This window comes from Phocoena sinus, chromosome 16, assembly GCF_008692025.1.
Source record: "Phocoena sinus isolate mPhoSin1 chromosome 16, mPhoSin1.pri, whole genome shotgun sequence".
Classification (NCBI taxonomy): Eukaryota; Metazoa; Chordata; class Mammalia; order Artiodactyla; family Phocoenidae; genus Phocoena; species Phocoena sinus.
In genome coordinates, this window is record NC_045778.1 from 28771410 (window position 1) to 28788214 (window position 16805).

At 44.5% G+C, this 16805-nt stretch overlaps 1 protein-coding gene across 1 annotated transcript in view; it reads right to left on the reverse strand.

Moving 5' to 3' along the window:
- Positions 1–16805, reverse strand: part of KCNMA1 (potassium calcium-activated channel subfamily M alpha 1) — a 753854-nt gene that overhangs the window by 299417 nt on the left and 437632 nt on the right. Inside the window, 2 exon segments of the mRNA XM_032608356.1 lie at positions 9194–9305; positions 10157–10250. Of these exon segments, the coding sequence (XP_032464247.1) occupies positions 9194–9305; positions 10157–10250 (206 nt within the window).

Consider the following 16805-nt stretch of genomic DNA (forward strand, 5'->3'; position numbering starts at 1 on the left):
CTGTCCACTACCTTAGCCACTAGTCACGTGGATCTCTTAAGTACTTGAAATGTGGCCAGTATGACTGAAAAATTGAGTTTTTATTTTATTTAATTTTGATTTTAATCTACGTTTAGATAGTCAGATGTGGCTAGTGGCTCCCCTATTGGATAGCACGGTCTAGGCTGGAAAGCCTTGCTACTTTAAAGTCTGGTCCCCAGGCCAGCGCCCATTAGCATCCTCTGGAGCTTGTAGAAATGCAGAGTCTCTGATCCTACCCCACACCTCCTGAATCAGAAACTGCATTCGAATAAGATCTCCTGGTGCCTCATGTGCACGCTGAAGCTTAGGAAGCACCCTTCTAGGGAGGAATTCATTCGACAGTCATAGTTAGAAGATACACATATATCCAAGTGGTTCTCATCCTTACTGTGCTTTAGATGCAACTGGGGAGTGTTAAAAAAAAAATGCTAAGCCTGGGTCACTCCCCCACTCCCAACCCAGATCCTCCCATCTAATTGGTTGGAGGTTTGGCCTGAACATGGTGAGTTTTAAAAGCTCTTCAGGGATTCTAAGAGACAACCAAATCTGCAAACCACCCGAGCACAGACTAGGACAGTGGTTCTCAAAACTCGGCGGACATCAGGATGACCAGGAGGGCTTGCGAAACACACGGGTTGCTGGATCAAGCTCTCAGAGTTTCTGATCCACCGGGTCTGGGTTGGGTTCTAAGAATCTGCGTTTCTAACAAGTTTTCAGGTGATGCTGATGATGCTGGTCTGGCAACCACACTTCGGGAAGCACTGGCTTAGTCATTTTTAAAGCACCGACTCCAGAATCAGACTGACCCGGGCTGAGTCCTGGATCCACCATTTACTACCTGGGGAAGTTACCTAATCCCCAAACCTCAGCTTCCTAAACTGTAAAATTGGACTAACAGGACTTACTCATTGAGTTGCTGTAAATGCTGACTGAGGTAATGCCTATGAATTGTTGAGCCCCGTGTCTGCTCTTAATAAGCAATCAGTTCATTATTATCATTAGTGTAAGAAGACACCTATTCACTCAACAAGCACAAACTGTGTGTCAGGCACTGTTCCAGACACTGGGAACACAGCAAAAACACAAGATGGTCAAGGTCTCTGCCACGATACCCACAGAAGTTGAGTTCGAACTGTGAGTAGAAAACAGACTGATTATACAGCTCTTACAACATTAATCGCAAGAGCAAAGGAAATAAAGGTCAGGGAAGAATTCATTCCAGCTGGGAGGATGGGAAAGCTTCCCACAGGAGGTGGGGTTAGAGCTGTGCATTCCTGAGGAGATGACATTCAGAGCAGCAGGGAAAAAACTTACTTCCTGAGGCAGGGACGAGGGAAGGCGAGCAGGGCAGATGCAGCCTGGTGGGGCTGCAGCTGGAAGTCTAAGGAGAAAGAGAGGCAGGGCTGAGTGCCTGGCACCGGCCTCCACTCTCTGCCCAAATCACACTCGGTTTTTGGTTTTATTTTGTTTTTTGTTTTGAATATCAATACACTAAAAACTACTGATGTCCAGAAAGTGAAACCAGCCAAAGGCTTTCATTCTTGATTACTCTCCCCCAGTGCAGAGTTTAGTTAATGAAGGTTCTGATATGAACCTCACCCCACCTGTTGTGGGATTCCTCAAGCAAAGGAGGGGCCTTGGGGCGAGACGCCCTATAAAGTGGATGGACAACACAAGAGACTCCTGGCCCTTCAGCCGAGCCCCCCTGAAAGACTGATCACTAAAGGGGAGAGTGGGGCTCTGACCCTGCACACTGCTTTCCTTGGGAAAATGGTGACAGACCATCACAACTCACTCATCTGGCATTCTCCAATTCCATTCCTCTCTACTCGTAAGTAAATTCCAAAAAGGCAAGAAAGCATGAGCTCTAAGGAAAGAGGGCTTTTAAGCAAAGGACATGCAGACCAAACACGTTCTTCTCGGTTACTACAGCCTCACAGGAAGGGGTGCCCAGACCTCTGTAACTTGCTTGAGTACAATGATAACAGGCACATCTATCTAGTAATTCATCTGTTCCCAAGAAAAACAAAAACAAAACTCATTGCTAGACAGAAATGCAGGGAGGGGTAAATTCTCTGGTTCCAAACAAGATCTCCCCGTGGGTCTCCTCCCATGATAGACTGGAAAAGTGCAAAGAGTCAAGGGCACAGAGGGCCCTCAATGCCTACTAGAGCTTTTGGACTCCACAGCGCTATGTAGAGCCACTTGACAGGTCTGAACAGGGGCATGGGTCCCAACTTAACAGTTCCTGGCTCTCTATGACTTTGGGCACGTCACTTACCCTCTATGAGCCTCAGTTTCCTCTTTGGCAGCATGGGAATAACAGGAATACCCCTTTCAGTAGGCAGAACAATGCCCCCACAGATGTTGATGTTAACACCCAGCACACGTGAACATGATAACTCACACGGCAAAAGGCAACTAAGATAGCAGGGGAATTAAGGTTGCCAATCAGCTGACCTTGAGATGGGGAGGTTACTCTGGGTTATCCAGATGGATCCAATGTCATCACGAGGGTCTTTAAAAGTAGAAGAGGGAGGCAGAAAAGAGAGGCAGAGAGAGGTGAGGACAGAAAGAAAGATCAGAGAGGCAGTGTGAGAACTCAGCCCACTGTGGCTGCCTCTGGAAGCTGGAAAAAGCAAGGAAATGGAATCTTCCCTGGAGCTTCCAGAAGGAGCACAGCCCTGAAGACACTTTTATGTCAGCGCCGAGAGACCTACGTTGGACTTCTAACCCGCGTGACGGTAAGGTAACAGACGTATTAAGGCGCGACATCTGCCGCAATTTGTTCCTGCAGCAACAGGACACAAGCGCGTCCACCTGGCAGGGCTGTGAGACGGATACCTGGCACGCCGTAAAAACGCTTTCTTATCTCAGGTGGTATTACCATCCGTGGGCCCCTGCCATTCTCCAGACAGGGCAGGCTCCTCTCCGGCACAGGGCGCTCGCTGCTTCCCACTCTGACTGTCTCACCCATCGCCACAAGCCTCAGCCGAGCCCCAGCCCCTCGAAGCCTCCCCGCTTTCCTCCACCCACGTGAGCTCTTTCTTCTCTGAACTGCCACAGCCCTTACAGCCCGGACCTCGCAATTTCGGACGTAATTAGATAGCCGATAGTGCTACCTGCTGTTGTTGCATGAGTGTTTATTTTGGTTCCCAAACTAAATTGAAACCTTGGTCTCAAACAGGAACTATGTTTTGTCCTGTCGTTGTTGTTGTTTTTAAGGACCTGTACTTTTTTTTTTTTAACAGTCCTGTTTTTATCACCTTTTGCCACAAAAAGGGACTGCTCAGGCACGTATTTATAAGCAGATACTCTACATCACTTTAATTTCCCTATGACTGAGCGCTAACTCATTTTTTCTCTTTTTTAGCAGAGTTTTCTATTTTCCAGCAGAGTTTGCTAAAGCGTCTAAGGTCTAAGGCCAGGTCTAACACAGACTAGAGAAGCATGTTTAGGTTTTTGTTTTGTTTTTTTTTTTTTGCGTTACGCGGGCCTCTCACCGTTGTGGCCTCTCCCGCTGCGGAGCACAGGCTCCGGACGCGCAGGCTCAGCGGCCGTGGCTCGCGGGCCCAGCCGCTCCACGGCATGTGGGATCTTCCCAGACCGGGGCACGAACCCGTGTCCCCTGCATCGGCAGGCGGACTCTCACCAATGCGCCACCAGGGAAGCCCACGTTTAGTTGACCACAGTTCAGTGACTGGGGCTCCTCACCATACCCTGATTTCATCAGTCAGAGAAGAGGGAGCAATGTTGGAAATCACAGTAAAACTAGGAAAGGAGGTGGCCAAGCATGTGTTCCTCTTATCCCAGGGCTGAGTACACAGTAGGTGCTCAATAACAGCCAGTTAAATGACTGGCTGGTGCGTGTATTATTATCTTTTCCTCCACTCTCTTCCTTTAACCCCACAAGATGACCCTCAACAAAAACATCAATAAACAAAGGAGGCACAGCCCATTGACCTACCTTGGGGACACAGTTCGCACAAGAATGAGACAAACAGACAAAAGTGTTCTCCCCAGAGCATGTTATTCGAGTCTCAAAATAAGATTCATCTCTCATTTCAAGGTACATTTATTTTAGTGAGGATTTTGTGAATAAGCTAGTGTGTGGGAACAGGAATTAAAATAAGCAGCGCCTTGCTGCCTGCCGACATGGATGTCCTCACATCCCACTGCCTTATTTTTGGTTCCATTCCGGTTTGTTTTCTTCTCTGGGACTTTAAAATATGATAGAGAGGTTAGAAAGAGAGGCTGGGGATAATCATGGCTTCTGTTCATGAAGCTCGTCCTATGTACGTGGTCACTCATTACCTCACTGAATCCCCACTACAACTCCTTGAGGTGAGTGCTATTATTATCCCGATTGGACAGGTGAGAAGACTTGAGTTTAAGACAGGGAAAATGACTGTGCTCAAAGCGACCCAATGGCAAGTGACTGCGCACCATGTGAATTGAGATGGTGGAGCCCAGAACATGATACCGATCCAAGTAGCTCTACTGACCTAGGACCTGCAGGAGCCCCCAGTATCTACCTATATATGTTTCCCTCTCTTCCTCTCAGGTGGAGCAGGTCCGATCCCCAAGTTGCTAGGGTACCCTGGGACTCAGGAGACTGCACGCTAGCTCTATTTGTTTCCCTGGTCTTAATGGCAGTTCTAGAAACTGGAGGTAGACAAGGAAAAGTGAGAAGAAAAGGAGACACGAGCTATGTGCGTTTTTAAGCAAGATCTCTTCCCTTCCCTGCCTGCCTGAAGTGAAGCTTCTATGAGATAGGATGAAATAGAGGGATGCCAACATAAAGCAGCCAAAGCTGCTTAGTCATTCCCAACCCAGTCCTCAAAACCCCGCATCTCTCAAGGGTAAGGACAGAGGCAGAAGAGCAGCCTAAGAGAATGGACATGAAGTCGGACGAGATCTTGGGTAAAGCACGCCTTTCCCTACTCCCAGGCTACAGGACCCTGGACAGGAAAGTTAACTTCTTTGAGCCTCCATCTCCTTATCTGTAAAATGGGGACAATAATTCCTACCTCATAGGTTTGCTATGAAGATTGAGTTCACGTTTGCAAGGGCTTATCAGAGCGCCCAGCACATAGCACAGCTGGAATTAATACTAGCTGTTTTTATTAATATACTGTCCAATGCACTAAGATGATGCATGCAAAAAAGTAAATAAATATTGTATTATATAACATGCAACCATATATTAAGAACAGGAAATCAAACGTGATGCAAGTTATGCTCCAGACAAGGTAAGGGCAGTGGGGAAGGGGGGCGTGGTGTTCATTTCACTTTTTATCTTCCACAGTGCCAGCTATAGCACAGCCCTCTGCTCTTGACCAGGCTCAAGAAGTGTGTGCAGATCTGGGACAGACTTCAGTTTCCTGCATCTTGTCCCAAACCTCAGCCAGTACTTTTCATTTTCTAGGAGGAGGGCAACATTTTCTGAAATGCCCTATTTGATGGGATTATTCCTTTTACTTTATAAGCCATACCTCATGGGAATGTTCATTTTATCTCTGGCAGCTCATTGGTACAATAATTGTTTCACGGTGTAATAACCCACGTATTAAATCAGATGCAGGAACCTCCTTGAATCATTATACTGAATTCTCTTCCATAACAGGCAGGCCAGTTTTGGATTTTACCCAAGGGGCTTAGTTACCAAAGAACCAAAAGTATTCCATTAAACGTGTTTTCTCCTGCAAGAGGAGAAAGGTTCTTAGTTGTTGTTATTATTATTTCATACCCCAAAGGTTGCTGGTCTTTGTTTCCAACTTCAATAGCACTTATGCTTCCTAACATACTATGTAGTTTACTTACTTATTAGGCTTGTTGTTTCCTGTTCTTTCCCCACTGCAATGTCAGAGGGTGGAGTGCTGCCTATTTTATTCACTGTTGTTTCCTAATCATCTGGAAAAGTGCCTGGCACATAGTAGCTGCTTTATAAACGTTGTTCAATTCACGAACAAACTAAAGCACATTCTAGAGCATATTTTTTTTGAAGAGCAACCACAACTGAAGCAAAGTGTCTCTCATTACTCTTTTCTCCCTCTCTCTTTTTTTTTTTTTTTTTTGCGGTACACGGGCCTCTCACTGTTGTGGCCTCTCCCGTTGCAGAGCACAGGCTCCGGACGTGCAGGCTCAGCGGCCATGGCGCACAGGGCCCAGCCGCTCCGCAGCATGTGGGATCTTCCCAGACCGGGGCACGGACCCGTGTCCGCTGCATCGGCAGGTGGACTCTCAACCACTGCGCCACCAGGGAAGCCCTCTTTTTTTTTTTTTTTAACTGAACTATAGTTGATTTATAATGTTGTGTTAGTTTGTGGTGTACAGCAAAGTGATTCAGTTTTATATATATATATACATGTATATATATACATATATATTCTTTTCCATTATGGTTTATTACAGGATATTGAATATAGTTCCCTGTACCATACAGTAGGTCCTTGTTGTTTATCTATTTTATGTACAGTAGTTTGTATCTGCTAATTCCAAACTCCTAATTTATCCCTCCCCTCCCCTCTCTTCTCTCTCTTCCATTTTTCTGTTCTCTCAGATTGATTTTTCACTAGATCAGAACACACCTCCAAAAATCAGGATGACATCATCCACAAAAAGGCCTGGGTTGTTTTTTACAACATCCAAGTCCTCCCAACACTAAGACTCCAGGGAGTGTTTCACTCACAGCAAGGAGACCTGGCTCCGCACCCTGACCTGGGGCGAGCCCTACCAGCTGCAGAGTAGGGGTCCTCTCCATCTTCTAGGACCACAAGGAACCCTGACATAAAGTTCAGATTCGGGAAGTATGAGGGCTGGAAGGTAATTTAGTCTAAACCTCCCATTTTTCTGATGGGAAAACTGAGGGTCCAGAAAAGTGAGTGTTTGTTCAAGCGCGCAGAGGCATTAGAACACAGCCAGGAAGAGAAGGCAGGTTCCTTTTCTTCCTCCTTCCTTCTTCCTTTCCCCCCTCCACCCTTCTCTCTCTTTCTCTCTCTCCTCCCTCCCACTCTCTCCCTTCCTTCGTTCCTTGTCTGTTTGTTTGGGGGTGTATTTGTGTGAACTCTTCACAACGGGATGGTTTACAAAGAGCCCCGGTTAGCAGTCCATACATAATCTTGACCCAGGTACGTTGGTGATTTAATTCACTAAGTTCCCAGTCCTCTGCAACAACCAAGATTCCAAATTTTCTCAAATTTCCCATGAATGATGCAAGAGGCTTAGAGATTTTCTGAAATGAAAGAACCTTAGCGATTGTCTAACCCAACCTCTGTTTCACAGATGAAAAACAACAGGCTGAGGGAAGAAGAGTGAGTTCCTCAGGTCACAAGGCTGGTTAAGAGCTCAGCTGAAACGGCTGGGACCCCAGGCACCAGAGCAAATGAACAAACAAACACTCAGGATGTTTCTCAGATCGGTCTGCAGCTCTAATGGTCTCATCGTGCTGGCAAGAAAACCCCATCTAAGCAAGTACCCCTCAGATCAGGAAGGAAAACATTTCCATTGAGCAACTGAATACAATGCTAATGAGAAACCTAGTAGAAAAGAGAATCCAAATAAGATACACACACAGAGATACACACATGCGTGTATGTATGTGATTACTGCATACATTGTATAAAAAAGATACTTATTTTTAAAATACTTGCTACTAGGTATATAATAAATTCACAGTGCTAGCAAGGACATCAAAACATACTGCTAGCAGAAGCATATCTTGATGCAACATTTTTGAAAGGTTCTCCATTAATATCTTCACAAACGAAAATATACATTCTCTTTGATCCAGCAAGTCCTCTTCCAGGAATTCTATCTAGAGATACAATTGTACAGATACGTGGATGAGTGTTGACTAAGCCATTGTTTACAGCAGAAAAGGAAACCATCACGTGGTGCATCATTTGGATCATGGCTGAATAAACGCACTACAGCAACGTATGGGATTTTGTGCAATTGTCATAGAATGAATCATTACAGAGCTGAAGGGATGGCTGTCATTTATCAGTTAGTAAGAAAGCCAAACTGCAGTGCAATGTGACTGAGACAAGGATTCTGTACAAAGACCACCACCTCTAAAACACTATTATGTGTGCACATCCGTGTTTGTTTGTGGTGAAACCAGCATGAAGGAAAGATGTGAAAGTCTATAACGCTGAGCATCCCAGGGAGAGGGCAGTGATGGATGCGGGCGGAAGAGACACTTAGTATTTTCATTATGCATCTTTGAATGTTGATATTATTTTATACGTGTATATATATATATATATATATATACACACACACATACATGTATACATATATATATATATACACATTACTTTGGAAAAAAATAGGTTAAGACCAAAAATTTCTGAAAATAAAGACAGAAGGATCCCACAACTAGTCCTCCGAGTCCTGTTTCAGTCTCCCCTCTTCCCCTGTAGACCCGTGACAGCAGAAACACTCTGAGATTATTCAGCGTGGCAAAGAGAACCCCGAAGCTGTCTCTCTAAGCCTTTGGCTGTCATGACCATCCTCTGAGCTACTTACTTTTCCCACCAAATTGTCCTAATCCTGACACAGGAAGTGACCTGCCAAGCAGACACAGGAAGTGAGGTGTGAACACAGCTCCAGCAAAAGCTCTTCCTTTAACACAGGAAAGGAGCTTGATCTCCCTCAAGGTGAGGGTGACCCTAGACACTTACCTCATCTCCCACCCCATAAGGGAACTCACAACTGTAAAGAAACCATGCAGCACCCACTCATCACAGAACTAAGAAGGAGACAGAAGCTAACTCTGGCAGGCAGGCCTTCTGGGGCACCTGAATCAGCTACTCAGAAAGCTGGCCTTGTGCCCATGGGCTTCTTCATCCAGTCCTGACTCCCAATGGAATGAAAAGTGACAGAACCATGAATGAAGAGGTCCTGGCTGTGATAGTGATGGCCGCTGGGCTTCCACAATGATAAAACATTCTCTGAAGCACTCACTTACACGTCCTTCTGGGCTACTGCTTGCTTCCAAGAGAACTCTCACCGTCAACCTCTAAAACTCCAGGAGTTGTTCATATGAATCCACAAAACTTTCCTTCTGTGGATTCCCAGTCCTCTGATGCACCCCACATGCACCAGATTCTATATTTCAGCCAGGGCTCAGAAACCAGTAAGAAGGAAGGAAGAGAGATTGACTTACCAAGCCAACTTCTGTTTAAGTACACAGACACAAACACGGGGGGGACCGTGAAGAAATCTACTACAGAGTTCACTTCCAGCCAGAACCACAGCTTATCATTGGCTGCAATAAACTGGGGGAAAGAAAAAAGAAGAGAGAGAAAAAAAACAATGAGAAGCATGGTGCCGGCATTCAAACTATACTCTTTTGCCAAAGGGTACATTTTGCTTTTTCACGGAGGCCTGGAGGGAGAGTTTATATTCTTCTTATATCTACACCAATCACATGCTATTTTTGTCTTCGAATTTGCATACACTCTCTAGTCTTTTCTAGAGACTGACTGTAAGCTATGTTAGCCTTGGAGAAAGATCAGGTAGTATGTTTTTCTGTGGTTTTCAACGGCATCATAGGGAAGTTTGAATTATCTCACCTTTCTTCAAGTCTCTAATACAAATATAACTATAAATAAAGCATATATGTATGCATTCATTCACACACACCATCTCTGTAATCTGCATTCTGTACAGCTCCCTTCATCAACAGGGTCTAGTATAAATCCCCCAAGCCGCAAATTCTGCCAATCTAGCCCCTTGATTCAACCCTCACAACTCACTGTCCTCTCAGGATTCAGCTAAGTGAGCACTGATAAGCATAATTTTAAGAGGAGAAGGTTTTCTTCCCTCCTATTTAAGGTAACCATGCATTCATGCGTGACTAGAGAGATGAAAAGCAGTAGACCAGTAGAGGTGTAATAGTTATTTCAATGCCTATTTCTCCTGCTCGGAACAAAATTAACAGGTACTTCAGGAATGCTGAGCTAAGGAAAGGGCTCTCTCACAGAAAATCAGAATGCGGATCTATCGTCTCCCCTGGAAACACTGGGCTTTATCTTGCCTGCGGGAGTGGATGGCTGACGCGGAATGGTCCCTGGGTATAAGACTTGCATGCCTCATCGTGCTACTGAGCAGCGTTGTTCAAACTTACCCGCAAGCCAAAGTAGAGAAGGAAGAACACGTTGAAAGCCATGTCGATCTGTAATGTGAAATCTTTGTAGAAATTCTGGCAGGATTCTATTGGGCTATTAGACAGGAAGAAGAAAAAGCAAGAGGTAAATGAAAGGCATCGTCAAGTCTTCCACATTGCTGTGCAGTGGTGGTGCTTGGGGGAGAGGACAAAATGAACGTTCATAAAATAAAACATTTGGTCTTTCTACCCCCTGTGATCATCAAGCAAGCAGTGCCAAGGGGTCTTTTGTTCTTTTATTTGTTTTCATCATTTTATACATATATTATTCTCATCAACATTCAACAGTTGAGCTAAGAATCTAAAGAGGATCATGCAGAGACCTTGGAGGAAGGACAAGCAGAAGAAACCACCAAATTCCTCAATTTCATATTAACCCTTAAAGAACTGACTTCTTTTAGAGGACACAAACGTAAGCTAAAAGCAGTCCCTCCTACTCTCCGGCACATTAGAAATGAAGCCCATTTTCAATTAAACACAATGGCTGTGTTTTAGACCTTTTAAAAGCCATCAGTTGATTAATAAGAAAGGACCCAGGAGCATCTCAGGAAAGCTGTGGAGGAGAGGATCCTCCTTGATGTTCTGGCTGGACTAAATGTGGACTTAAATGCAGCACTCTGATCTGGGGAAAGAAGCGTTGCCCAAATGGTAAAATTCAAGACCATTAAACCAATATATTGAAGCAGTACTCTAAGGGTTAATTTTTTTTTTTTTTTTTGGCATGCAGGTTAATTGCCTTTGCGTGTGTCAAGCAGCCAGTGCGAATCCCCAGCACACTCTACTTTGTTCAAGAGTAGGCAGTTCAAAAGTGTACGACTATACAAACTGGTACATGGCTTCCATGTGCTTTCCTGCATCAAACCGATCAGAGGATCGAGTGTGAAAAGTCCCAAGGTTTGGGCTGGGTGGGAAGCAGGAAAGCCTCATAAGCCTTTCAAAGCTGTGAATGAAAAGTCACAGTATACTGTTATCAGTAAGCACATGGTTCTACTCAGGCCAGGAACATCAAGAAGGTGAGGTGAGGGACAGAAGGGAGGATGGAGAGAAGTAAAATACTTTCCCCAGATGGGAAGCAACATGGACCTCCGGGCCAGGAGAGGGCTAGCGTGAGAAGTGCAGGATGGAGGATTTCCGAGTATCACCACTTCGGAAATTGCTGTACACGATACCAGTTAGTATAGCTGTACTTCTGTAACGGCAGTGCTTGGTTGTTCAACAGGCAGGAATCTGTGCACTATGAGAATGCAGGGCCCACTTAAAGGCAGGGTGAGTCCGTCTGTGGGATTTTCCGATCATGTTACATGCACCGGATTTATCCATTCTTCGACTGTATTGCAAGTCAAACATGCCCTTTGTCATCTCCCAAATCACAAATACGTGGAAAACCGTCCAGACAAGCATGAAGAGGAATCTACATTTGCATTTACAAACTAAGCGGACTGAACAAAAAACAAACACTGAAAAACAGTTCTTGCATAAAGGAAATGGCAACTGCTAGGTTTTCACTAAGGGAAAGTGGGAGGAGAGACAGCATGGAGTTTGCTTAATCCAATGCTGAAAGGAGGCAGGAGCAAAAGAGACTGAACACGACAGCCCACCCTGCTCTTTGCCTGGCCTCCTACTCAGGTATTGATTCAATGAAAAAAGGAGAATTCAGGCCTGGGGTTAACAAGTGACACTTCTACAATTCCCAAGCCACGATGGCATTTTGTTTTGTTTCAAGAACAAGACCCACAAGGTCCACATGTGTCAGAGTTCTTAGCTACTCTAGCTGCAAGGAAAAGAAGTACGTGAACTAGGTTGACCAGAAGTCCACTACAGATCCCAAGGGATGAAGAGACAATGCAGCTCTGTGCTATGTGAGCCACTGGTATGACGTGCTACAGAAGTAGTGAAGAGTAAACAGTGTTTGTGTGTGTGTGTGTGTGTGTGTGTGTGTGTGTGTGTGTATGTGTGTGAGAGAGTGAGTGAGTGAGTGAGTGTGAGAGAGAGAGAGAGAGAAAGATTGAGGATGGGGAGGGCTCTTTTGGTAAATACTGTGTTGCACTCATGTCTTCCCTTGTGCCAGCAGTGACTTAGCTGTGCATTATAAATTCGTTTTCATCAAGACTGATGTGTACACAATTCAGGGGACGGAAAGTCTTGGTTCTCAAGTCTATTATGGAAAACCCAGTATCACTTCACCAAGGCCACACAATAACCTTACTATTGCTCTCACAATAGTTACTGGTGGTATATTTGAGGGCCCTATGAGTTCCCTAGCTCCTATTAATTCCACTGCTTCTGTAGTTAATTTTGCAGTAACCTTGAAATACATCAAGCAGGGAGAGTATTTGCTAGGCTGTGGAAGAGAATGGAACAGTGGGGGAAGAGATGTTAGCTCAATGCCATTGAGGATATTTCGGTTCGACACAAATGGAAGTAGATGTTTGAAAGAGTATAAGGAATTAGGCTGTAGCAACTTATTTGCACTGTTTCTTGACTTCCTTGTCATTTCTGCTGTTCCCTCCTATATTGCCCATCCCTAAAGGTAGCAATGAGAGGGCTTGATGCTAAAGGACACTCTGTTGAAAAATATACCTCAACAGCACTCCTGACTTACAGAGAACAATGTTGAAACCAAAATAGACCTTTCCTCTAGTCTTTTATTCAAAACTTTAGAGAACTGATTTAATCATCCTTTTATATCATTTCTTGAGTCTCAGACTTTGAGCTGAAACAATAAAGGAAGTAAATTATGCTCCTGGTGCGCTGGAGGCTTTCCCTCTGGCTGAAGCTCACCAGTAACGTGAGCCACTTCACTAAGATGAAGAAGGGGGAGAGAAGCAGGAAACTCTGCAACAGAAGAGGGCCAGCCCCCAGGAACCCAGTAGGACCAGAGTGATCAGGGAGTCTGGTTTCTATCTCTCTCAGCTCTTTCCTGCTTGCCGTAAGAGCCCAAGGAGAAATGTCCTGCCTAGTTTTCTCAAGTGGCATCAGAACGGTTTATCAGGATCCCCTCTAAGATAAATCCTCTGAGTGCCTTTAGTCCATGGACTCACACAATCAAAGACCACAGAGCAGAGATTCTAAAGCCCCATCATTTCATTCCCCAAATGGAAACAACCCAGGGAGAAGTTCATTGATCTTATAAAAAGAAAATACAGAATTCAACAACAAAAGGATTGGCCATATCAGCCAGGATTTATTTTCCTCCCAAAGAGATTTTATCTTAATGATTAATGCTCATTGTAGGACGGAGAAGGAAATACAAACTCTTCCTTCTTGTGTAAAATAGAAGAGTTCCTTGTCTAGAAATTTTAAGAGCTAGAAATCACTATTTTTTTCTACAAAGGAAACTGACTCTGAATTACACACTTCAATGTGGATCGCCATTCCAATGAGGCATGCCCACATCAGAACAGGCTTTTTATGGACATATGTTGCCAACAGAAAAAAAATAAATAAATAAGAGTTTTAAGAACTGAGATAAAAACACTAGACCTGGTAGTAGAACTGACTTTCCCTAAATTGCTCTTGGTTAACTAATGACTTACTAATTAGAGAAGATAAGATACTTGGTAAGCTGATGGACTGTTCATTACCAGGCTCCCATAGTCCATGGATCAAGTGTGATACTAAAACCTTAGGCAAATTTAGCATTTTGATCAGGACTCTATGATTGGGGCACCTTCAAAAGAACCTCAATAAAAAGCTGCTCCTGATGGCATAAACTTCCAGCATAGAACAGGTTGGAATACGAACCCTTGTTTCCTCTTGACCATCAAGTAAGCATAATCTAACTATTTAGATGTCTCTACAGAGGAAAATGAGACTCACCCAAGTGGGAAATATATCTCTTTTTTCACCTATTTAATGACACAGTATCCCACGAAGACCTCTGAGCAGGGAGATCCAGCAGTCCTTCTTGAAGACTGACTTCAGAACTTATCTTTCCACAGCATGAGGCAAGCAATGACTACCCAGGTTTTCTTTTAAGGGGCTGGGGGCTAAGGACAAAAATCTCACTTCTAGCAGTTGTGATGCCCGTATCATCTCCAAGAAGGAAGTAACTGCCTCTCTTTCTCAGCCTCTAAAACCTCCCTGGTATTTTCTGAAGTCTGTTTTCCTAACCCTCTGAGGGCTGGCTTTCCAACCCTTTGAAAATATTTCTCCAGAACAGTGTTTCTCAAACTTTAGCATGCACCTGGAGGGCTTGTTAAAAAACACTGGTGGACCCCACCCCCAGAGCTCCTGATACAGTTGGCTTGGTATGGGGTCCTGAGGATCTGCATTTCCCAGATGCTGCTGCTGAGCCGGGGACCCCACTTTGAGAACCACCGCTGTTGAAGAACTTTCCTGCAACTACACACTCCTTACAGGTGTTGCTGCTCAAGGTGACTCCTATTCAGACCTGAACAAAGAGGATTAAGCGTTGGAGCCCATCCCCAGACAACCACCTGCCTACGGCTTAACTAAGTGCTGAGATCAAGGGGCTGAATAGAGACTATCATTTTCAGGCGTGAACAGGGCGATGGGGGTGGTGCGGAATTAAGACAATACAGGGAAGTAATTACAATGCCGCCATGCAAGCTTCACCAATGACATTCCAATTAACAACCAGAGAGTGCCTGAGGAGCACATTTTCAGTTTAAGATTGAAAGGAAAAATGATGAGGGCTGGATTGGGAGAGGTTATGGAGACCGTCACTTATGAGGGAGAAAGAAGTGTTAAGCATTTTAGGAACAGCAGCAGCAGCAAATATCCGAGATAATTTAATAAATAACCACATGAGAGGGAAGGGACTAGCTGAGGAAAATAGCACTTTGTGAAATAATTTCCAACATTTAAATTCTCCTCACTCTTGTGGTGAGTCCCTTTTTAAATTGGATGGAGCCTTCTCAATTCCCACCAGGATTATGGACCACCAGAGTTCAGGCTCACACGCTACAGACGTGAATCAATACAATAAGCTTCATGATTCCAGACTCTTCTCCTAGTCTCGCCTCTGCAATGTTGCCGGATTAATTTAATTAAAAGGTGTCATTCATCCACCATCATGGCTCTCTCCTGCCTCATGCATCAATTCCAAGTCTGGCTGAGAAAAACCTCTAAAACCTTAGCCTCACCCTGTATCTCCCATTTTCAACCGTGCTCCACGTCAAAGCCCTTTGCTGCCACAAGCTGGTAACTTCATAATTTCATGCATGTGACACCCCGCATATTGCTAATTTTAACTCTACGCTTCTGCTGTGGCCTCTTCAAATGCTCCTCCCTCTTTGTGTTCAAACCTCAGGCACCTTTCAAGGCCAACCAAAAGGCATGGCACGGCCAATTATTCCTGCCCTCACTGAACTCTCCCATCTCTGAATTCTTATAGCACTATGAGCAAGGAATTCTTAACTGTCTCGGAATGTTGATCCTCATTCAATTCAATATAATAATACCTGGCGATTGTATAGAGTTTACACATACTATTGCATTTGGTCCTCACAACTTTGCAAAATATATAGTAGCAGACATTTTGTTCTAATCCCCATTTTACAGACAGAGAAGCAGAGGCTCAGAAACCTACCCAAGATCATGTAGCTAAGCAGTAGAGTTGGGACACAGACCCAGTATCCTTTCTGCCATACCACCTTACTTTTCCAGATAATTTGCCATATCCTTGGAGAGGAAAAGGAAGCATAAGACATGGTATCTGCTATCCACAGGGCCTGCCATGGAGCTTACATAAAAGCAACAGGGGTTGACAATGGGGTATGACTGACTGTGGGAAGAGGGAAAACTGCCCTAGAAAAACATGTATGTGTTTATCGAATGGTCTGGGAAAACTCAGAGGAAGCTGAACTCTCTAACCTGTACCTAACCCTCCTCTGTAAAGACTGTCATGTGGGACATTACTAATCCCCAAAAGTCCTTCCTGGGACCCTGAATGGTAGTGGTGTCATGCAGCTTGACCCTGTCTGCTGAGGCTAAGTTCTTCTGCTTATAAAGAAATAACTCCTAGTTATCCAGCTGCCTAAAGATGGATGCCTCAGCCTCTCTTAATTCTAGAAGAAAAAGAATGAATATGGTAATGGAGGGCTTCCCCGGTGGCGCAGTGGTTGAGAGTCCGCCTGCCGATGCAGGGGACACGGGTTCGTGCCCCGGTCCGGGAAGATCCCACATGCCGCGGAGCGGCTGGGCCCGTGAGCCATGGCCGCTGAGCCTGCGCATCTGGAGCCTGTGCTCCGCAACGGGAGAGGCCACAACAGTGAGAGGCCCGCGTACCGCCAAAAAAAAAAAAAAATATATATATATATATATATAGTAATGGATGATAATATTTAGATACTTTTAACACTTCTAATCATAGATTAGACAATAAATAAGCTTTGCATCCCATTCCATTCAATCAAAATATAGAAAAATGACATTATATAATCATGGATATTAAGAAACCTACCTGCAAAGGAGAGGTAGTAAATCTAAGTGATTTGAGATTTTCCTGATAACATTAGGATATATCGGATAAGCAAAGTGCTTTGGGTTTCCTGCTCACAAAATAGAAATAAAGGTACCTAGCTAATCAGAATATTTGAGAGCAAGACATTTTAAAAGGGAGGCAAGTCTTTACAATGTACTCCAA